Source organism: Diaphorina citri, unplaced genomic scaffold (assembly GCF_000475195.1).
Source record: "Diaphorina citri unplaced genomic scaffold, Diaci psyllid genome assembly version 1.1 scaffold181, whole genome shotgun sequence".
Lineage (NCBI taxonomy): Eukaryota > Metazoa > Arthropoda > Insecta > Hemiptera > Psyllidae > Diaphorina > Diaphorina citri.
The window spans coordinates 145183-168967 of NW_007377618.1; the positions used below are offsets into that span (position 1 = coordinate 145183).

Here is a 23785-nt window from a genome sequence, read left to right on the forward strand (position 1 = left end):
GCAAAAATGAGAAAACAGAATATTCCAAGCAATTTCTTTACTATCAAATTATAGCTAAGACCTTACTGCCTGCGGAAATTATAGTTAAATTTGCTACCTCATATTAAATTAAATATTATAGTGTCTATTTGTTTCCTATCTATTTTCTAGTATTATATTATAAACCTATCTTCTATACATTCTATAGTAACAGAGCTAAAGAAATTGTAGGAAAAGATGAAACTCGGCTAGTAACTATGGTACGAAACTGTGTGAAAAATAAATTAAAGAAACTATCTCTCCTAAAGAGGACTACAAACAGACATGGGGATATGTGAGGTGCAAAAATTATAATACAAGAAAAACTATAGCATAATAAAAATCATTAAACGTACCCAAAATCTAATAACCTAGTACGAAGCAAAAATAAATACACAGGACATGATGGATTCAAGAACAAAATTTTGTTGGAAAATATGGTATTTTCGCGGCACGTTTTATGTACACAGCAAAAAGTGAGGCAAAGCGAAAAATAGCTCCTCCCTAAAGGGAACGTAAACTTAGCTAAAAAGCCGCCATCGTTTTAAGAGAAAATACCCGAACCACCTGACGAAGTTGGGAAAAAAGCAGAAGTTTACAAATGACCTAATCTGGACAAATTTCATTGGACTACTCGCCACTCGCCATACCAAAGTATAGTAAGCGCACAATTATCTTAACTGTAAAAATTGTTTTGTAGTCCAGTTAGCCAGTTACACTACCAAGCTGGGAGAGCTGGTTTTCAATCCAAAAAAAAATCCAAATCCAACATTAAATTTTGTTCTTGAGAAAAAAAAAAAATAATAAAATGCAAACGAACAAAATTATAGAGGAAATAATTTACATAAAAAAATACCCTGGTGAAAAAATAAAAATAGGATACTCGTGGAAAGATGTGAAAACAACAAGAACATCTGTAAGCTATACAAATTCAGTTTGGTAAGTCAATCTCTTTGGTTGTTGATTTCGAAATCAAGAACAGAAAATGTTTCGTCTTGGAAAACATGTTACAAAACATTTTAATGAAAATCAATATGATAAGCATAAATTTGGAACAACAAAATCATAAGATTTTGAAAAATAATAATACTATATTATTATTTTCAGATAGTAATATACGTAGCTACCGTTTTAATACCACTCCTTATCCTTAATGTTTCCCCGTAATAATAATTACGATTTTCTGTAGCTCATTATGATAACAATGTGAGCAGATAATAAAAATAATTGAAAATAAATAAATAAAATGGACACATTGATTTTTCTAAAGCATTCGACAGGTTTTCAAGTCGGTATGTCACAAGGTCGGTGACTCGAACCTTCCCCTCAGTATCTCAAAATAAACATATTTGTCCTCTTTACAATGCAAACAACCATCCATCAAAGAAAACACTTTGATAACGGACTCGCAAAGGTTCTTAGTACCGAGTTATGAGACTTTTTTAATGGATTTTTTCTTTTTTCAAACGTTTTTTTTTTTTCTGCGATCGATCAATAAATACGTTGTATTGATCTTTGACATGAGAAGCTTCTTTGATAAAATCAAGGATATCATCTGACCGCACACAGATTATAGGTGGTAGTACCTAGCGAGTGATGTAAGGCGTATGGAAAATAACAGTGCTGAGATTAGTAGGAACAATATCTAATTATGCACAAAGGAAAGGAAGAGACCGGAGAAAAAGTCCTTGTCCTTAACTTTTTTGACATCCTAGAAATCTGCGCACTGGCAAAGAAACTTCCAAGCTTCCCTAATTTCCTATGAATGGTCTTCCTTATCAAAAAATAACAAAATAGATCAACCCGAATTCGGCTACTACCCATCAACAACGGCGGACGAACACTCAAATGGCAACCAATGATTAATTCGATGACGAAACAAGAAAATCCAAATCCACAGAAGAAACATCAGATGAAGTGATCATTAAAGTGAAAGTCTCGCACAGCTGAGGACTGCTACAGGAGTTTGACAAGAGCAACATTATTTATTACACAAATCAGTACCGAACCGAACCTGTATCTAGAGAGTGTTCATAGATTCATAGCAAAACCATAATATCTAGATAGTAACATTCATAGATTCATAGCCAAACCATAACTGATTTACACACAACTAGGAGTCTAGGAAGAGACAAACATGAAATAGAAAACAACTGTCGTGCCACGTGCCGTGGCTGAAAAACAATATTCCAACTGATCAGAACATCGGAGCATAGTATGCACGACCTCAAATGAGGCAAGAGGGGGCACTGCACCGTGCATAGAACGCATTTCCAAGTAGTATAGTCGTCGAAAAGGTAAGAAATTAAAGGCGCAAAGAGAGGAAGAAGAGCGTGAGTAAAGATGGGCTGAAATCTTAAAATATAGATACTTGAAGGGCAAACCAAAGAAACAAAAGGGAATAAACCAGATAAAAATACTTACATGGTAAGATCCAACTTGAAAGTGACTTACGAAATGGAGCCTCTCAGATCAAACCACCACCACCACCACCACAGTCGAGCTCAAACAGCATTGTCAACATCTCACCACACGACGCGACGCAAGGCGTATCTTGTTCAAGACCACCCTCGAATATGCGAAACATTTTTTAATCCGCAAAAGAGAAACCGTACGAACTAAAACGGTTCCGAACGGTCGTGCACTCGAACTTTGGAAAAACATCTCGTCGAAACGGAAGGTCCAAAAGACATCGCAATGGCCTTAGATACACAATTTAATATTTGGGCGTTAGATATGCACACAATTTGATATTTGAAAGACACAATTAACACGAATATTGAAAGAAACGATACAAATTACAACACGATTCAATCAGAATGGCGACCCGATCCGTCGTTCGTTCGATAAATTGTGATAAAGAAATATGTTTGCGCCGGGACTCTCCGAGTCCTAAGCAATGATATTAATGAGAACATAAGTAAGATAGGATAAGGCAACTCAAACTTCCAACATACATGATAATAATATCACCTCCATACTTACACATAGATAGATAAGAAAAAATACGTACAGGGTAGCTTCACCGGCGGTGACCTGAAAATCGGAACTCTTGGATTAAGACTGAAATCTTTGCAATCAGCCAATCACATTGCTTCAACCAAAAGTTAAACACAGTTTAAACTCACCGACAACCGGAAAACTCGTGCAGTGACAAAACAAATTGTCCCGTGCAAAGATACCGCGCTAGAGGTCAAAATAATAGGCGAGACGGGATGAGTCAACAATGAAAATTGATTGGGCGTTCGTAGAAAACTTATACATGTGATATGTGCAGACAGAGGGGAATAGCCATGTGGAAAACATACTGAGTAAACAGAAAAGAGACAAACCTACTCGTAGGCCTTAGGTCACACTTGAGTGTTTAAGCACGTGGCATGAGAAAAGTCCATTATCATTTGAGTAAAAATTTGGCCTCATAACGGGGCCTTAAAGGTGTGTCCAAACACAGTCGACCGACATCGATCGATGACCGTCGACTTAGTGTGGACACACCTTAAGTGCATGGACGTGTTATAGGCGATGTCGATCGACCAGTGTAGACCTATAGACCAGAGTGTCGATCGACCATAGAGTAAACGCTGGTTAGCAGTAAATTACGAAGGAGTTTTGGCACAGGCACGACCATTAATCACTTCGCCTCATGACATAACTCAGCAAGCCATTATCATAACGAACAATTGAGGTGAGGAATTTCAATTGAACTTTCTCCCTAATGGAAATCAAGTGATATTTCCGATACGGATTGAAATTCGCGCTCAACTGTGTGTGGGCGACATTGAGACCCGTTTTATTCAATGTAGATATGCGAAGTCTAACCTCTTAATGCAGAACATGTTTCGTACAAATAGCAGACAAATTTCCTGAGAAAAATGCCAGATGGAAATCGAACGTCTGTAAGTAAAGATAATTTGTACCTTTCTAAAAAACCAAAACGGACATCAAACCTTTCTTCAAATACTCTCCTTCGATGTCGTAAATTCAAAAATACAAAATGGAAATTCTTTTTCTCAATCCTCATACGTCAAAGAATTAACACCTACGAACGTGCAAATGAAATTCCAAAACATATCAAGTTCTTCGAATAAGATTTTCCTGGTACTCTTATCTGAAGAACTTGAAGAAGACTAGATTTTCCAAATACCTCCTTAAAGAAGACTTTCCATTTCCCAAGGAATCAAAGAAGTATCAATGAAGTACCAACCAAATACCTGCCTGTCTAAAGAACACTTCCCAAATACGCAAAGAAGTATCACTGAATTCACTGAGGTCGTAACAGTTGAAGACAAAAAGAATCTCATTAAAGAAGATTTTCCAAGACAGTTTAAGACGAAACAGACTTCTTTAAAGAAGACTTTCCAAGAATCATCACTGAGGCCAGCCGCAGTTGAAGACAATTACCACCCCGTATAAAAAGTTAGAGCATTATGATATATTTGTTGAGAAATTAACAGCGAACAAAATACATTGCAGATAAGAGTCTCCTTGTATACATACAACTAGGAGTCTAGGAAGAGACAAACCTGAAATAGAAAACAACTGTCGTGCCACGTGCCGTGGCTGAAAAACAATATTCCAACTGATCAGAACACAGAACATCGGAGCATAGTATGCTCGACCTCAAATGAGGCAAGAGGGGGCACTGCACCGTGCATAGAACGCATTTCCAAGTAGTATAGTTGTCGAAAAGGTAAGAAATTAAAGGCGCAGAGAGGAAGAAGAGCGTGAGTAAAGATGGGCTGAAATCTTAAAATATATTTTAACATATGGATACTTGAAGGGCAAACCAAAGAAACAAAAGGGAATAAACCAGATAAAAATACTTACATGGTAAGATCCAACTTGAAAGTGACTTACGGGGAGGCTGTTACTGCTATTACATTATTAGATACATATGTCAAAATGTGCACCAAATATGAATATGTATTATGTACTTGATACCTATTTTCAAATATGCACAAAATATGAATATTGTGTAACACTCAATACCTTATTTTCTGTATGTATGGACAACAGTGTATGACTGTGTGTTTGGCAGAGGTGGCAATCAATGAGTAAAATACATTTTACTTTCTTCTTGAAAAAAAAAAACAAGCACTCTAAATATTTAAACATTCGTACCAAATAAAGTACTTGATGTGTGAAAGCTATGTACATGTCTGTAAATATGTACCTGATATGACTGGACTATTCACTTATGCTCGATTATGTATGAGAACACAATCGACACCTATAATGCGATTGGCTAACTTGTTGATATGGGCCGGAATCTAAATGATCTGTTTGAAGATACCAACCAATGACCAATTGACCATCCATGAACAGTGGCTGATTAGGTTACCTAGAAGAAAACTCCCATGCTTCCTACATCCTAGCAAAATCGAAAAAAAACTCCTTCGTACCAAAGAACTTTGAAATGCTTCATTTGAGAGATAGGACCAATCATTAAATGACCAAATTAACCCATTAATATACACTAGAAACACCCCAATTTCCGACTGGAATAATGCTTCATTTGAGAGATAGGACCAATCATTAAATGACCAAATTAACCCATTAATATACACTAGAAACACCCCAATTTCCGACTGGACTAATCTATTAAAACACACAACTGTAAAATTCGTCCAGCTAACAAGGCAGTTAGGGCAATCTCTAGGAAATATCCCCCCGTCTTTAAAACCTCTCTCATTACTACTGGAATACCAACTCCGTATGCACGGTCAATATCTGCCTATCTCCTAAGGAATGTGCTGAGATCATGCACGCCACTTTCTATTTTCTTTCTAACAATCTTCGTTCCAACTTCCAAATATCGTCGTTTTCATTCTCAAACGTTCCCATTCTCTCTAATCGCTTTAGTTTCTAGCCTAAAAGAGATTGTGCTAAAATATCCCCCCGTCTTTAAAACCTCTCTCATTACTACTAGAATACCAACTCCGTATGTACCGTCAATATCTGCCTATCTCCTAAGGAATGTGCTGAGATCATGCACGCCACTTTCTATTTTCTTTCTAACAATCTTCCTTCCAACTTCCAAATATCGTCGTTTTCATTCTCAAACGTTCCCATTCTCTCTAATCGCTTTAGTTTCTAGCCTAAAAGAGATTGTGCTTGGCCTTAGATACACAATTTAATATTTGGGCGTTAGATATGCACACAATTTGATATTTGAAAGACACAATTAACACAAATATTGAAAGAAACGATACAAATTACAAAACGATTCAATCAGAATGGCGACCCGATCCGTCGTTCGTTCGATAAATTGTGATAAAGAAATATGTTTGCGCCGGGACTCTCCGAGTCCTCTACCCTCGAATATGCGACACATTTTTTTAATCCGCAAAAGAGAAACCGTACGAACAAAAACGGTTCCGAACGGTCGTGCACTCGAACTTTGGAAAAACATCTCGTCGAAACGGAAGGTCCAAAAGACATCGCAATGGCCTTAGAAAAACAAGCACTCTAAATATTTAAACATTCGTACCAAATAAAGTACTTGATGTGTGAAAGCTATGTACATGTCTGTAAATATGTACCTGATATGACTGGACTATTCACTTATGCTCGATTATGTATGAGAACACAATCGACACCTATAATGCGATTGGCTAACTTGAATATTGAAAGAAACGATACAAATTACAACACGATTCAATCAGAATGGCGACCCGATCCGTCGTTCGTTCGATAAATTGTGATAAAGAAATATGTTTGCGCCGGGACTCTCCGAGTCCTAAGCAATGATATTAATGAGAACATAAGTAAGATAGGATAAGGCAACTCAAACTTCCAACATACATGATAATAATATCACCTCCATACTTACACATAGATAGATAAGAAAAAATACGTACAGGGTAGCTTCACCGGCGGTGACCTGAAAATCGGAACTCTTGGATTAAGACTGAAATCTTTGCAATCAGCCAATCACATTGCTTCAACCAAAAGTTAAACACAGTTTAAACTCACCGACAACCGGAAAACTCGTGCAGTGACAAAACAAATTGTCCCGTGCAAAGATACCGCGCTAGAGGTCAAAATAATAGGCGAGACGGGATGAGTCAACAATGAAAATTGATTGGGCGTTCGTAGAAAACTTATACATGTGATATGTGCAGACAGAGGGGAATAGCCGACCTGAAAATCCGAACTCTTGGATTAAGACTGAAATCTTTGAAATCAGCCCATCACATTGCTTCAACCAAAAGTTAAACAGAGTTTAAACTCACCAACAACCGCAAAAACTCGTGCAATGACAAAACATATTGTCCCGTGCAAAGATACCGCGCTAGAGGTCAAAATAATTGGCGAGACGGGATGAGTCAACAATGAAAATTGATTGGGCGTTCGTAGAAAACTTATACATGTGATATGTGCAGACAGAGCGGAATAGCCATGTGGAAAACATACTGAGTAAACAGAAAAGAGACAAACCTACTCGTAGGCCTTAGGTCACACTTGAGTGTTTAAGCACGTGGCATGAGAAAAGTCCATCATCATTGGAGTAAAAATTTGGCCTCATAACGGGGCCTTAAAGGTGTGTCCAAACACAGTCGACCGACATCGATCGATGACCGTCGACTTAGTGTGGACACACCTTAAGTGCATGGACGTGTTATAGGCGATGTCGATCGACCAGTGTAGACCTATAGACCAGAGTGTCGATCGACCATAGAGTAAACGCTGGTTAGCAGTAAATTACGAAGGAGTTTTGGCACAGGCACGACCATTAATCACTTCGCCTCATGACATAACTCAGCAAGCCATTATCATAACGAACAATTGAGGTGAGGAATTTCAATTGAACTTTCTCCCTAATGGAAATCAAGTGATATTTCCGATACGGATTGAAATTCGCGCTCAACTGTGTGTGGGCGACATTGAGACCCGTTTTATTCAATGTAGATATGCGAAGTCTAACCTCTTAATGCAGAACATGTTTCGTACAAATAGCAGACAAATTTCCTGAGAAAAATGCCAGATGGAAATCGAACGTCTGTAAGTAAAGATAATTTGTACCTTTCTAAAAAACCAAAACGGACATCAAACCTTTCTTCAAATACTCTCCTTCGATGTCGTAAATTCAAAAATACAAAATGGAAATTCTTTTTCTCAATCCTCATACGTCAAAGAATTAACACCTACGAACGTGCAAATGAAATTCCAAAACATATCAAGTTCTTCGAATAAGATTTTCCTGGTACTCTTATCTGAAGAACTTGAAGAAGACTAGATTTTCCAAATACCTCTTTAAAGTAGACTTTCCATTTCCCAAGGAATCAAAGAAGTATCAATGAAGTACCAACCAAATACCTGCCTGTCTAAAGAACACTTCCCAAATACGCAAAGAAGTGCCAGTCAGCGTCATTTTAATAAAATAATAATTATTTTTCCCCCTTTTTCCTGAGCGTTCATAAATTCCTAATCTCTCCGGTGAAATCAACATATGGGCTGCCAGGCGATAATAAAACGATTCCTGCGAAAACTCAAATACCAGCATGTTGCGTCGAAGCCGGAAGTCATTTTCTATCATTAATAAATACTTCGCTCCCGTTTTTGTCCAAGGACTGCTTTGTTAATTCTGTGTATCCGGTCCTTGGGACATTTTTCATTTCTAGTTTCTTCGTTCGGCGAAAATTTTTGAGCTTGGACTGAGTTTGGGTGCATGGTTAGGTCGAAAAGCTCAGTCAAGAAGACTCAGAATCCTGCCACCTGCCACACAATAAATGAAGCCTAAAAAATTTTGTCCCCTTAAAAAATGCCCCAACATAAGCTGGGTTCTTAACAACTTATATTTATTACAAGCTGGTATTACCTCTGAGCAGCCAACTTAACTCTGTTCACAAAAAGCCCAGTTTGAAGGGCAAACAGCTCTGTAGGGTGGGCTGACCTTATAAGAATCTACCTTTGAGTATACTCCGAGACTGTTTGGGTATGTATAGTCTCATTCTGGCAGGATAAACAAGGTATATTCTATTCTAGTCTCAGATATTCTAAATGTCCATAGGTAACATCCTTTGTGTACCCGAAACATCCTCTGAGATTGTGCTGCCCGGATTTGAAACCCATTCAAATCTAATCCGTATATACCCCGGAGGCACTCTGGCGATACAGTTTATACCGAGTGGCATTCTAGTGGTACCAATTTTAGGATCTTTCAGTACCTGAGACCTGAGGACTTTGTCTGATCCAGTTTCAAGAAGATATTTGTTTCCTCTCTTTAGTCTGAATGTACATGTTTTCTCTAGTAATCTAAAGTTTTTTACTTTCCTTATCCTATAGTATAGGAAGGAAAGCAGTGAATGATTGTAATTTTCTCCAAGAATTTCTTTTTCGTCGTCAAACGGGTTTCTATCGGATCTGTCGTCGTCAGCGCGGACGTCAGATGGTTTTATAAGGAGGTTATTTTTCTTCATAGCAGACATTTTTGGGCCTCAAGGAATCCCAGAACTTCACAGCATGAAAACATTAAAAGGCCCTCACATTTCCCTACTCTGAAAAACTAGCTTAGAGAGTTCACATCCAAAAGAAAGGGAGAGAGGGACTCTCAATAATCTGCGGGTATGCTGGTCCCATGCTCCAAGCTTTTCACCCGCAATTAAAACAGAATAGAACCACGCTTCACAATAATCACAGAGAACCACGCTTCACAATACTCAACACACTCTCAGGACTGAAAAGTCCCCTTACCCCCCCGATGGCCAACTTTTTTGTAGTAACATAACTTGTAAGTATGCGAATGGAATGGATTATTAATTTATCATTATCATATTTTATTGTCTGGCTGGGGGTTAAACAGGGAGCAGACCAGCGTGATCTGGCTGGTGAACTTTAAACAGGAAGGAGACCAGCCTGAAATTTCCCTTGCTAAAGAAATAGCCAAGGTTAAGTGCGATTCGAAGGGCACCCACTCCAAATGTAAACTCAAAGCAATCACCTCGCTAGGGCTGATTGAGGGGCTGACGAAAAACTGTGTAGTTAATAAAGCCTTAACGTGGCAAGTGTTTATTACAGCTCTGTCAAAGCAACTTGGACGGTGATCCATCCAAAAGGCAACCCAAGCTCAATGTCGCTTAACTCCAGTGACCCATAAGGAATTATCCAACATCGCAAGGCCGCTTACCAAGCTTCCTTATCACTGTCAGAACAGGTAATATTTCATGATTACAGTTCGAAATCTTAGCTCATTCATCGTGTGATAGCTTAGGTAGATATAACTGTAGGTTAGAGCTGTATGTGTACTTATCAAAAAAGAAAGTTGAATAATATGTAGTTTTTTTAGAAAGTTGTGGACAATGGAACGAGGAAAATATCAGACCAATCCGACTTGGAACAATGGAGTGTTTTGTGAATTGTGACTTGGTACATTGATAGGTAAGTTTTGGGGCTGGGGGCTTGACATCGTGAGAGTGACACAACGTGTACAACTGTAGACGCTCCCCCATGAGAATAATAATAATAGTGCTTATTTATACTGCTCGCATAGGACTGAAAAGTCCCTTTACTCCAACAGTAGGCTACTACTATTATTGTGGTAGTTTTGGGGCTGGCTTAGGGGGCTTGACATCGTGAGAGTGACACAACGTGTACAACTGTAGACGCTCCCCCATGAGAATAATAATAATAATAATAGCGCTTATTTATACTGCTCGCATAGAACTGAAAAGTCCCTTTACTCCAGCAGTAGGCTACTACTATTATTGTGGTCAAATTCTCAAATTATATTGAGGATAAAATTCCGCTGGGATTGAACCCACGTCCCCCTGTTTACCAGGCGAGCGCCTTGACCACTACACCACCGAGGCAGGTCAGAGGAAGAAGATTTCAAAAGGAATGATCGAATTGCTGTGTTGATCGACCCCTCGCAGACTTGCAGCTTATTTATGGTAAGCCAGATATCCATTCATGTGATTCTGAGTTCCATTTTTTGGCATCTACTTATTCGAAAATTATTCGGTGAGGTTGATGTGAGGAGGCGAGTAAAGGGTAACACCTCCGTCACTACTTAATAATAATAACGGTAAAACGCACCACCTCGCCTGGGATTGAACCCACGCCCCCCTGTTTACCAGGCGAGCGCCTTGACCACTACACCACCGAGGCAGGTCAGAGAAAGAAGATTTCAAAAGGAATGATCGAAATTGCTGTGTTGATCGACCCCTCGCAGACTTGCAGCTTATTTATTTATTTGTGTTAATAAATAAATATTCCTTCTTGGTTCTTGGTAAGCCAGATATCCATTCATGTGGTTCTGAGTTCGATTCTTTGGCATCTATTCGAAAATTATTCGGTGAGGTTGATGTGAGGAGGCGAGTAAAGGGTAACACCTCCGTCACTACTTAATAATAATAACGGTAAAACTCAGAGTCGACCTGGAGAAGTGCCTCGGATCCCCAACAAACACAACACACACATAAATTATGAAATTTTGTTAAAGATAACCGCAAAGAAGTATCACTGAATTCACTGAGGTCGTAACAGTTGAAGACAAAAAGAATCTCATAAATCTCATTAAAGAAGATTTTCTAAGACAGTTTAAGACGAAACAGACTTCTTTAAAGAAGACTTTCCAAGAATTATCACTGAGGCCAGCCGCAGTTGAAGACAATTATTACACCCCGTATAAAAAGTTAGAGCATTATGATATATTTGTTGAGAAATTAACAGCGAACAAAATACATTGCAGATAAGAGTCTCCTTGTAACGCCTGTACAGGGGCATATCATACCTATCATACAGCTAAGTGGCTCGGATCCCCCACCACACACAAACATACAAACATGACTACCTACCTATCAGAGTCGACCTGGAGAAGTGCCTCGGATCCCCAACAAACACAACACACACATAAATTATGAAATTTTGTTAAAGATAACATGACTCCTCGCATTATCAGAGAGACAAGGAAAACTCCCAGCCCGAGTGATCGTTATGAATATGAAATGTATCACCAAGTATGACTGTTTGAACAAGGTGAATAATTAACCAAATAGAAAGTAAAAATGACAAGATACTAGGAGTCTTTTAATCAAAGGAATAAGACGGGACAAAGAACAACTTGTAAAACGACTAGATAGTGAAGATAGACACTTCAACCAAAAGGGACAAGGCAGTAACCTTTTAAAGAAACATACCAAAAGCAACCGATATTCGCCAAGGAACAATACCCAATACACACCATCCTCAACCAAATTTCTCCTTACAGAGACAAACTAAATGACAAAACTGTAACAATAAACATACTTGAGAATGACATGCAAATCGGTCGTAAACACAAAGTTACGAACTTAGCCGAACGGGGAAAACGAAGATATTGAACATGTAAGAGAGAAAAGAAAGAGAGAGAGAGAGATTTGCTCAGAAATCAGAATACTAATGGACAGAAACGGAGAATATAAAAAGGAAAGCCTTTCTCTCTCTCTCTAAGCAATCAGAAATGTTCTGGAATGCCAGTCCTAATGTAATGTCATGCCAAAAAAACACACCGTGAGTCTTGTTCTGTTAGAACAATATTATGTATTTCTTTTTTCAATGGCAATACAATCATACATAGTGAAACACACTTTTCCTCTTTTCCTAATAACAGTAATAACTAATAACCTAGCTTGCAGGTTCTTCCACCCAACCACACACTACATAGCTACATACACCTAAATGTGGCAGGGGTGTTATGCCTCCTCTCTTTATCTCAGAAGCCAGCTCAAGAATTTATGTAGCTAAGAGGCCGAATAAAATCTCTGCAGATTTTGAGAAGGTCAATAAATAGCTCGTCCATTACAATTGGGCTGAATTGGGACATCAATGTTTTCCTTGGTTATTGATGTGTCGAGGTTGACAAACTAAGCTCTACCATGTGTCCTAATCGGCTGAAATGTCCTTCACCCAATAACTGTCCAACTAGTGTGGAAAAAGTTGTCTATGATGAAACCATAACTTTACAACTTTACAGCCAAATTCTACCTGTTTTCCAACTGATAACTGAATTTTGCCATTTTTTCCTTGTACCTAAAACCAGCTAAGAAATGACAAGATACTAGGAGTCTTTTAACCAAAGGAATAAGACGGGACAAAGAATAACTTATAAAATGACAAGATAGTGAAGATAGACACTTCAATCAAAAGGGACAAGGCAGTAGCCTTTTAAAGAAACATACCAAAAGCAACCGATATTCGCCAAGGAACAATACCTAATACACACCATCCTCAACCAAATTTCTCCTTACAGAGACAAACTAAATGACAAAACTGTAACAATAAACATACTTGAGAATGACATGCAAATCGGTCGTAAACACAAAGTTACGAACTTAGCCGAACGGGGAAAACGAAGATATTGAACATGTAAGAGAGAAAAGAAAGAGAGAGATTTGCTCAGAAATCAGAATACTAATGGACAGAAACGGAGAATATAAAAAGGAAAGCCTTTCTCTCTCTCTCTGCTCAAGGATTTATGTAGCTAAGAGACCGAATAAAATCTCTGCAGATTTTGAGTAGGTCAATAAATAACTCGATAGCTCGTCCATTACAATTGGGCTGAATTGGGACATCAATGTTTTCCTTGGTTATTGATGTGTCGAGGTTGACAAATATCCTTCACCCAATAACTGTCCAACTAGTGTGGAAAAAGTTGTCTATGATGAAACCAGAACTTTACAACTTTACAGCCAAATCATACCTGTTTTCAACTGATAACTGAATTTTGCCATTTTTTTTCCTTGTACCTAAAACCAGCTAAAATTGGAAGTTTCACGCAACTAAATTTTGCCTTTTAAAAGATGTCACAAGATGATTTAAACCAAGTCTTCAACTTTAAATTGTTTAGTTTTCAAATATGTCTAAACGAACTCTTCTTCAGGCTACTTGGATAAAGGAGCTATTATTTTATCTTACTATCTTGGTAGTATTATCATCACAGCTTTCTTCAGTATCATTAAAAAAAAAAAAACATTTTTTTTGGCTTTCTGGTTCTCTGGACAAAATTTGCACCACCATTTTCGTGTTCCTAGTAAAAAGACCTTTAATTTGATATATAGGTCGACCAGGTTGGGATAAGTCCTTCTATGGGGACAGACAGAGTGACAGACGACACCGAAGCGAATACAATAGTCCGTCTCTTATACCTTGTTATTACTATTGTAATAATAAAGGAAGGACGGACTAAAAACCAAGGAATGACAATTAATTATAATGAAATTTTCAGTCCCAACAAAACATGAGGAAAGCTAAATACTTAAATTAATGGTAAGTTATTTTTTATGCAACACCTATTTGAGTGATTTTATTAGCAAAGTAATTTCAAAATCGCAAGCAAAAAAAAAAAAAAATCATACAAAAGTAAGACTGGGCTGAACCAAAGTGGTAGATATCTAGGCACGAGCCCATACCTCGAACATCAAATAATAAACGGGTACTAGTTATAATAAAATATTTTAATACCTATTCCATTTTTCCTTGTTCAATTTTTTTTTTTTTTTTTTTTTTTTCTTTACAGACAGTAATGACTTGGCGAAACCAACCACCTTTGAACAATTTTACAGAAGAAAATCTTCAAGAGAGAAACACTCATATAAAAGCACAGCATTTCCTTCCACGATTTTTCTCCTAAGGTTTTCTTTGCCAAATTGGATTTCATGCATGTCACCCCTAATCAACAATCAGAAATGTTCTGGAATGCCAGTCCTAATGTAATGTCATGCCAAAAAAACACACCGTGAGTCTTGTTCAGATGATGTGCCAAGATCAAAGTTTTCTTTTCTTTACAGACAGTAATGACTTGACGAAACCAACCACCTTTGAACAATTTTACAGAAGAAAATCTTCAAGAGAGAAACACTCATATAAAAGCACAGCATTTCCTTCCACGATTTTTCTCCTAAGGTTTTCTTTGCCAAATTGGATTTCATGCATGTCACCCCTAATCAATCTACCCAGCTAAAGACCATCAGAATTCAATAGAATATATATGTACCTTTTTTATACTACCAGCACTTAGCTTGGGCCATACCGTTAAAAAAACATCAGAAAACCATTGGGTCTTAACCATTATTGGCGTTTCCCAGAGACCCTCCCGTGATAATGAACCATCAAACATCAAATGTAAAACAATATTTTATACAATCTTGTGTAGGCAACACGGAATTGCAGAACAATGTAACGAGAACTGAAACTCACAAAGTGAAAGTTGGGGTCACCCCTAATCAATCTACCCAGCTAAAGACCATTAGAATTCAATAGAATATATATGTACCTTTTTTATACTACCAGCACTTAGCTTGGGCCATACCGTTAAAAAACATCAGAAAACCATTGGGTCTTAACCATTATTGGCGTTTCCAAGAGACCCTCCCGTGATAATGAACCATCAAACGTAAAACAATATTTTATACAATCTTGTGTAGGCAACACGGAATTGCAGAACAATGTAACGAGAACTGAAACTCACAAAGTGAAAGTTGATTCTAGGATGGGAAGGTAGAAGGTAATGAGAGATTTTGCCTTGGCAAGCCAGCCACCAGGAGAAATGAATATTCACCATCATCAGTGCAGATCTCTTCAGACAAAAAGAAATGTACAGGGCGCGAGAATAGAATGAGTTCGATTTGGTGACGATCTCTTCTGAGTTCGCAGATATTGGACATTTGAAGATTTCGCAGATATATGTATCTACGAATTTGCGTTATATCTGAACAAAATCTGCGAAAAGTTGATCTTCCTACAATACGAGTGAGTAGTGAATGTTTTATTTTTCCCCAATTTAGCAACGGACGTGGGCCATTTGCGGAAAATAAATAAAGTAACCTACAGTTCTTTCAGGACGTTTTTACTTTTTCTTCAACAAACGCATCAGGACTTTAGGAGTATTTTTCCCCAATTTAGCAACGGACGTAGGCCATTTGCGGAAAATAAATAAAGTAACCTACAGTTCTTTCAGGACGTTTTTACTTTTTCTTCAACAAACGCATCAGGACTTTAGGAAAGAATAGAATGAGTTCGATTTGGTGACGATCTCTTCTGAGTTCGCAGATACTGGACATTTGTAGATTTCGCGGATATGTATCTACGAATTTGCGTTATATCTGAACAAAATCTGCGAAAAGTTGATCTTCCTACAATACGAGTGAGTAGTGAATGTTTTATTTTTCCCCAATTTAGCAACGGACGTAGGCCATTTGCGGAAAATAAATAAAGTAACCTACAGTTCTTTCAGGACGTTTTTACTTTTTCTTCAACAAACGCATCAGGACTTTAGGACAACAATTGAATCAGGCTTGCCTTTGAACGCAGAGTGAATTGACAATTCTCATGATTTTCAAATATTTACTCATATGAAAGAAGAAAAAATTAAAAAAATTACACCGCAAAAATTTTTCGCTAATGTTAGGAAGTACCAAAGTGTACCAAAAGTTGAGGTTAGTGGAAGTTCAAGTTGGTGTGTACCAAAATAAGTTAACAAAAACTTATTCCATGTATCTGTTGAGTGTGAGGACTAAAGAAATTAATGTTGGTACAACCTACAGAGAAAAACTATCTTTGGTCGCACCCTATACATCAGCTGAAGCAAGACTTTAGGACAACAATTGAATCAGGCTTGCCTTTGAACGCAGAGTGAATTGCTAATGGTAGGAAGTACCAAAGTGTACCAAAAGTGGAAGTTAGTGGAAGTTCAAGTTAGTGTGTACCAAAAAACTTATTCCATGTATCTATTGAGTGTGAGGACTAAAGAAATTAATGTTGGTACAACCTACAGAGAAAAACTATTTTTGGTCGCACCCTATACATCAGCTGAAGCAAGAGTAGGTAGCAAAACTTATTTGATTCTGAGTGTTCCTTGAAATATCTCCACAGCCAATCTAAAATATCGTTTTCTTTTTTATTACCTACTACTTTTTTTTATTAATTTATTTTACATTGTATTCAGTAATCGAGTTTGGGAAATCTCACCAAGCCAAACTTCCACAGGATTCTACGTGGATTTGGATTCAAAATTGGATAGATTCGTTTTATTATTCCGAAATATGCAATTACATACTTTTTTTTTATTAATTTATTTTACATTGTATTCAGTAATCGAGTTTGGGAAATCTAACCAAGCCAAACTTCCACAGGATTCTACGTGGATTTGGATTCAAAATTGGATAGATTCGTTTTATTATTCCGAAATATGCAATTACATGAATTAAACATACGAATACACATAAGCAGGTGGGTTCTCTAAATTTCTAACCAAGGCAGCCAAACAACACTGGTATACTGGCATTGTTATTCAATTTAGAAAGACATCATTTATTTATTTGATGCTAATGAAGAGAAAAATTTCTCATCAAGGAAAAAAGGATTTTAAAACTTACGTGATATACTCACGTAACATACAAGAAGAAGAATTTTAATCACATTTTTTCCATAATTCTATAATTTGAATTTAGATGTATTTTAGCAACAATTTCACAACTGAATTCAAAAAAGACTGTTTCGATGCTAATAAGAGCTATTTTTGATTATGTAATTTGCACACAATCAAATTTTCAGAAAAGACACGAAATTTTGCATTTTTGACTTAAGTCACACAAAGAAATTCTTGTTGATAATTTTCACATCTTTCCACTAGCGAGTACCTCAAGTTCCCCCAAAGAGATAAAAAAAAAACACACATTTAGAGCAATACAAAGGAGGAGTAAAAATCTTACCTTTGCTGTCCTGAAAGCTGTCGGAATTGGGCAGAGCATCAGTCATCAACCAGTGAGCTGAAAACAGATGATACGAGATCAGTAATGGGATTTCAACACGCTACATGCTATAATATTGAGGAAAAAAAGGTGGTTTTGGCTTCTTTTTTCCTGGAAAAATCTTCTGTACTTTCTAGTAGTTTCACTTTTAAGAAGGACCGTTCAGACCAGTCAAAAAAAGGCAATGAGACATTTTTATTTATATTGACATTGTCGCGAATTCAACATGGATCTTCAGTCCAAATTATTAGTGTGATGACTACTAAGCCATAGGCTAATTTATTTATTCAAGGTAGGTGTGCGCGTTTCGACATCGTTTCATTACTTACATGGGTTTTTTTTGTCTTACTTTTTTTTCAGATTAATAAGGAAAATTTTTCAACAAATTGAGCAAGATTGTGTTGTCTCTCGTTAGTTTTTGTGACACTTTAAATTTACTATCTAAGCATAACATTTGGTAAATATTTGCCATTTTGATTTTACAGAGGAAGGTAACTAAATGCCACGACATTCCATTCTGTTCGGCCGAATTCGGGGTTCAATTTACATTTACCGCATTGGTGGTTTATTAAGGAGCTTCTATCTCTATACAAAGCTCATCAAATGGAACTTGACAGACTGTTCACTTAAAAGGACTTCTATGGGCTGAAAAAATATTGGTGAAATCCACCCAAAGCACTAGGTTTAACTCACCATTGGCCATGGTCGCTCGTTGCGCCTGGTTTCCTCCGTTGGAATTCTCCTCGTCCATATCTTCTTCAATGTCCTCATCCAGCATCTCCTCATTATTCTCCTCCTCCGTCTCCTCCTTCTTCCTCTCCTCCTCCCCTTCATCCTCCGAGTGCCCGCCGTCCAGCGAGGCATTCGAGTGATTATTATTGACATGGCCGCTCTCCTTGCTATCAGGCGAGGCCACAGGGTTCTTCTCATTGGCGAGGGGTTTGAAAGGCACGCTGTCGTTGTTGTTATGTTCAATGGGTTCAAGTTTGGGGGAGGGCGAGGAGACTTCCTCTTCGTCTCGTTTGATGTCCGGTGTGTGTGCTGGAGGGGGAGTGACACACTTGGGAGGATGGGACAGGGGCGGGGCTGCCAGGGACTGAGCAAGGACATTGTTATTGGTAGCCTGGGCTTGTTGGATGAGGGGCTGCAGAGGCATCTCGTCATGTCCGTTCTGGAGAGGGTTGTGCCCGAGGGAAGGTCTCCTTGGACGTTTCCTCTTGCGTGGGGACGGTGAGATACTGCCGTCACGCATCATCTCATGATGCATGCCTCCTCCGTTGTTCATCCAGCGTTGATGCTGATGTTGGCTCTGTTGTTCTATGATGGGGGATCTGGAGCGGGCGGCGGCTGCTGCCATGAGTGCCAAATGCTTCCGATGCCGTGCGTTATAATCCTCAGCCTCACTACCCTGGTTGTTATTACTATTCGCGCCACCACTGTCAGTCAGGCCCTTGATTTGCAGACTTTCAGCGGCTTTGAGGAAGGTGCCCAGTTGATCTTGGGAGATGTTCACTTCACCACGGTACATGTAGTCCAACATGGACTTGAGCTGCGCGAATTTGACATCCTTGAGAATCAGAATGGGGTGCTTCTCGAAATCTTGACTCAGCAACATCTGGAAACAATAAGAAAAGAGGGGAATCTCAGTTAGAACAGTATAAAATATTATGTATTTCTTTTTTCAATGGCAATACTATCATACATAGTGAAACACACTTTTCCTAATAACAGTAATAACCTAGCTTGCAGGTTCTTCCACCCAACCACACACTACATAGCTACATACACCTAAATGTGGCAGGGGTGTTATGCCTCCTCTGGATAATTCGACCCACATTCCACAAGAAAAATCGGACTAGTCTCATGTTTCAGCTTCATCTCACAACCTTGTCTTTCTAATGATTCTACATGTGTACGGCCAGTTTCAAACATGAAGTCTGCGCAAACTTACCGTACACACGTCCAAACTATCGAAAGACCAAGTCGGAAAATAAGTCTGCAGACAAATTGCAGAGTGTGTACCAAGCTTATGAATTCACCATTCTAATACCAACACGTACGTAAGTTATTGACTTAAATTCAACAGTTTAACGAATTTGACGTAGTTTCAGGAGTTACCCAATGCATTTGGAACTGTGTTGATGCGTCATTCGGCTACGGTTTGTCCAATAAGGTACTTCCACAAGAAGGTCTAAAGAGCTTAATCACTCGGTCGGAGGGTAGAGCCTTGTAAGCGCTAGGTCGAAGGTTCGATTGCCAACTTTATCATAAAAGATCAAAAAGCCCACCTGAGGCTTGGGTGAGGGGCAAACAGCCCTAAAGGGTTCTACGAATCTCACCATAAACGGATAAGGTTCGCTCTCAGAACGGCTGCCTTCCTGTCCTCCTCTCTTCGATTTCGGGACGATAAGATCTCCGTTGTTCCGTCTTATTGAACCCCATAAATAAAGCCCAAATTTCTACATTTACGTCGGTAACCATTGTACGGGTCTTACATAAGGATTAACGTTACACATACCGAGTGCAGCAGTACACAAGACTTCCCAATGCTTTGTTTCTGCCCGAGACTTCACAGGTGTGAAATCTACCTCAGATCAATATTGAAATCAATAAAATGCGAAACAATATTTCAGAAACACAATAAGATCCATTCGTAACCCACTAATCATGTGCTAACCTATACATTAACCCTTTAATACCTAACCAACAGTCTGTTCAGAAAGGAGGAGGACAGGATAGGAGAAAGCCAGCCGTTCGGAGGACAAACCTCATCCGTTAAGTTCGCTCCGGGCTGGGATAGAACCCGCGACCTAGCACTTATAAGACAGGCGCTTTACCTTTCGAGCCAGCGAGGCGGGCTCAAGTTAATGTTTACCCAAATTTAAATAAATTCACACATTTAAACACACTCTTTGAAAAAGGGGGTAGCCTAATTACCAACTTGCTCACAAATTTTCTCTCGAATTTTTTCCGTGGATTATTATCATATCAACCAAAATCACACCTAAAAAAAAAAAAACAACAAAAAACAATGAATTCTTACTAATACTAATTACTGAGTTACATAACCTCACGCTGCGGTGTGTGAATCATTTTATTGTTCGACAAGAAACGAAAGCGATCATGAGATATGCACGGGGAAAAAGTATAAATTAAGATCATTGTAATAATTTAATGAATGTATAATGTGTATCTCGCCCATCCACAGGGGAGAAGTTAAGGGATAGGTATGTTCAATAAACCTAAAATCCTGAAAATATCACCTGCAAATCCTTTGAAAGTTCTAATAAGTAAATCCTCGAACCCCGTACTTTTGGCTACCCAACTTCCAACCAATCTGGTCCATAAATCGATTCCTACCCTTCTAAAAAGTTCCTCAAACTGGAATCTGTCCATCAATGTGAAAGTAAGTGCATTTAGCAAAACAAGTAGTGGTTATTAGAGTACTTGGGAAGTTTTTTCTCTCGACACAAAGCGGAAGAAATAGTCATAGGTAGTCAAACGTAAAATAAGAATCCATGTAAAAAAGTTGTGCATTTACATTTCTAAAAAGAAAAAATAAATTATAGAATTAAATATTGTAAAAAAAAGATGTTTTGGTTGGTCAGGTGAATTCAATCGATGGGTTTGGAACATGGTCTAACATAAAAGTTGCTAACTTTCTGGTAGCTATAGGGTGTTTCAGTAAGTACAAGTTCCCTCTTTGAGAAGGGATAAGAGGAGAGCTCCATAATCCATATTGTTCAAACCGGGCTGAGTGATAATGGATCGTTCATTTCTCAACTGTATAAATGACGATTCATCGGGGGAAATTAAACAGGGAGTAAGTAGACCAGTCTGAATTTCCATTCCTAAAGGAAAAGAAAAAAGAAATAGCAATGGTTGAGGGCGAAGGGTATCCACTCGTAAAATTTGTAGCCAAAACCAAATGTCAGCCCAAAAGCGATCACCTTAGGGCTGATTGAGGGCTGACGAAAAACGCCGACTTCGTCTGTACACGGGAATAGGCGAAAAAAAAAGAAAAAGAAAGAATAATTGACGAATCATCGAACGAACAAACGTGTATCATTAATGTAAAAGAATAGGTACGTGGACATCTAACGTAGAAGAATATTAGAATAGTCATGTATGGAAAGGAAAAGAATTTCTCATTCATGTTATAATTTCTGAACTAGTAAAGAAGTACATCGGTAGGTACTCGCGGTATGAATTTGAAAATTTCGAAAGGTGTAGCTCTCAGAGCGGTGAAGTTTAGAATTGAGTTCACCACACAACACATGTAGCCTAATGTAGGAAGGAAAAGAATTTCTCGGCTCGCAAGCCAGGTTGGCCTAAACATTTTGTAGGTCGGCAATGGCAACGGCAATGCAATGCAGTAATACGTGACACTATATCCTGAGCATAACTTTCACAGGTAGATTTCATTCACTCTGGAAAAAGGAGGAAAAAATATTTATATTTTTCTCAAAGTCCACGGTAAAACGGCATCATTCTTCTTGAACCACCCTGTCGGTTAGCAACTTTCTGGTACACATTCATGTTCCCCGCACAACTTTCACCGGTCCAAGTTTCATTCAATGACTTTCAAGGAAACGTTTGAAAAAAATTAATAGCGCTATGGTTTATGAGAAACCTGCCTACCGTATAAATCAAGGGATTATTGCTGGGTAAGTCAATAAGTTCTGGGTTGAATAATAGAAAGAAGAGATTTCATTCACTCTCGAAAAAAGGAGGAATATATATTTCATATTTTTCTCAAAGTAAACGGTAAAACTAAATCCGTCATTCCGTCTTCACGGCACTATTCTTCTTGAACCACCCTGTCGGTTAGCAACTTTCTGGTACACATTCATGTTCCCCGCACAACTTTCACCGGACCAAGTTTCATTCAATGACTTTCAAGGAAACGTTTGAAAAAAATTAATAGCGCTATGGTTTATGAGAAACCTGCCTACCGTATAAATCTCTTATGTAACGTCGGAGTTGCTTATGATAAGGTAGGTACGGTGCTTAAGAATGCATCCGCATATAAGGGTAAGTTGTTCATTATGATGGCCAACTTTGTAGTAACATAACTTGTAAGTATGCGAATGGAATGGATTATTAATTTATAATTATCATTATCATATTTTATTGTCTGGCTGAGGGTTAAACAGGGAGCAGACCAGCGTGATCTGGCTGGTGAACTTTAAACAGGGAGGAGACCAGCCTGAAATTTCCCTTGCTAAAGAAATAGCAAAGGTTAAGTGCGATTCGAAGGGCACCCACTCCAAATGTAAGCTCAAAGCAATCACCTAGCTAGGGCTGAGAGGCTGACGAAAAACTGTGTAGGTAATCCAGCCTTAACGTGGCAAGTGTTTATTACAACTTAGGCGGCAAGTCTGCCAAAGAAACTTAACCGGCCACCCATTCAAATGGCAAACCAAGCTCAGCGTCGTTTATCTTCAGTGTCCCATAGGGAATTATCTAACATCGCAAGGCCGCTTACCAAGCTTCCTTATCACTGTCAGAACAGGTATATTTCATGATTACAGTTCGAAATCTTAGCTCATTCATCGTGTGATAGCTTAGGTAGATATAACTGTAGGTATAGCTGTATGTGTACTTATCAAAAAAGAAAGTTGAATAATATGTAGTTTTTTTAGAAAGTTGTGGACAATGGAACGAGGAAAATATCAGTATGCAAGCAAACAATCACCAGGTAGTTGTTAACATGAGAAACTGTTAGGTACATACATAATTCAACTAATATCTAAACTGGTCTGTGAGTTGTAATTTGAACAATCCATTAGGCATTGTTTTCCTAGGGGGTCAACCACCTCATGCAATTGTTAGCTAGGTAATTAGTTTGGAACCATGTTCCTTGTCTAGAGGTTTGTCCTATGTAAAAATCAAAGGAAGACATTGCTCTTAAATGGAAATCTTCAAAGTCATTAAAACCTAAATGAAATCATCACTTGGCAAGCACTAAAGATGAAGGGAGAAATTTGACTTTCACCACTAACTCAATGATAAATTAGCTCACCTAAGTAATTAAG

At 38.2% G+C, this 23785-nt stretch overlaps 1 protein-coding gene across 1 annotated transcript in view; it reads right to left on the reverse strand.

Annotated features, from left to right (window-relative positions):
- Positions 1–23785, reverse strand: part of LOC103505550 (longitudinals lacking protein, isoforms F/I/K/T-like) — a 116545-nt gene that overhangs the window by 91188 nt on the left and 1572 nt on the right. The window contains exons 2-3 of the mRNA XM_026820871.1: positions 18441–19362; positions 17709–17765 (exon numbers count right to left, since the gene is read on the reverse strand). Of these exons, the coding sequence (XP_026676672.1) occupies positions 17709–17765; positions 18441–19362 (979 nt within the window). The remainder of the gene's footprint in view (positions 1–17708; positions 17766–18440; positions 19363–23785) is intronic.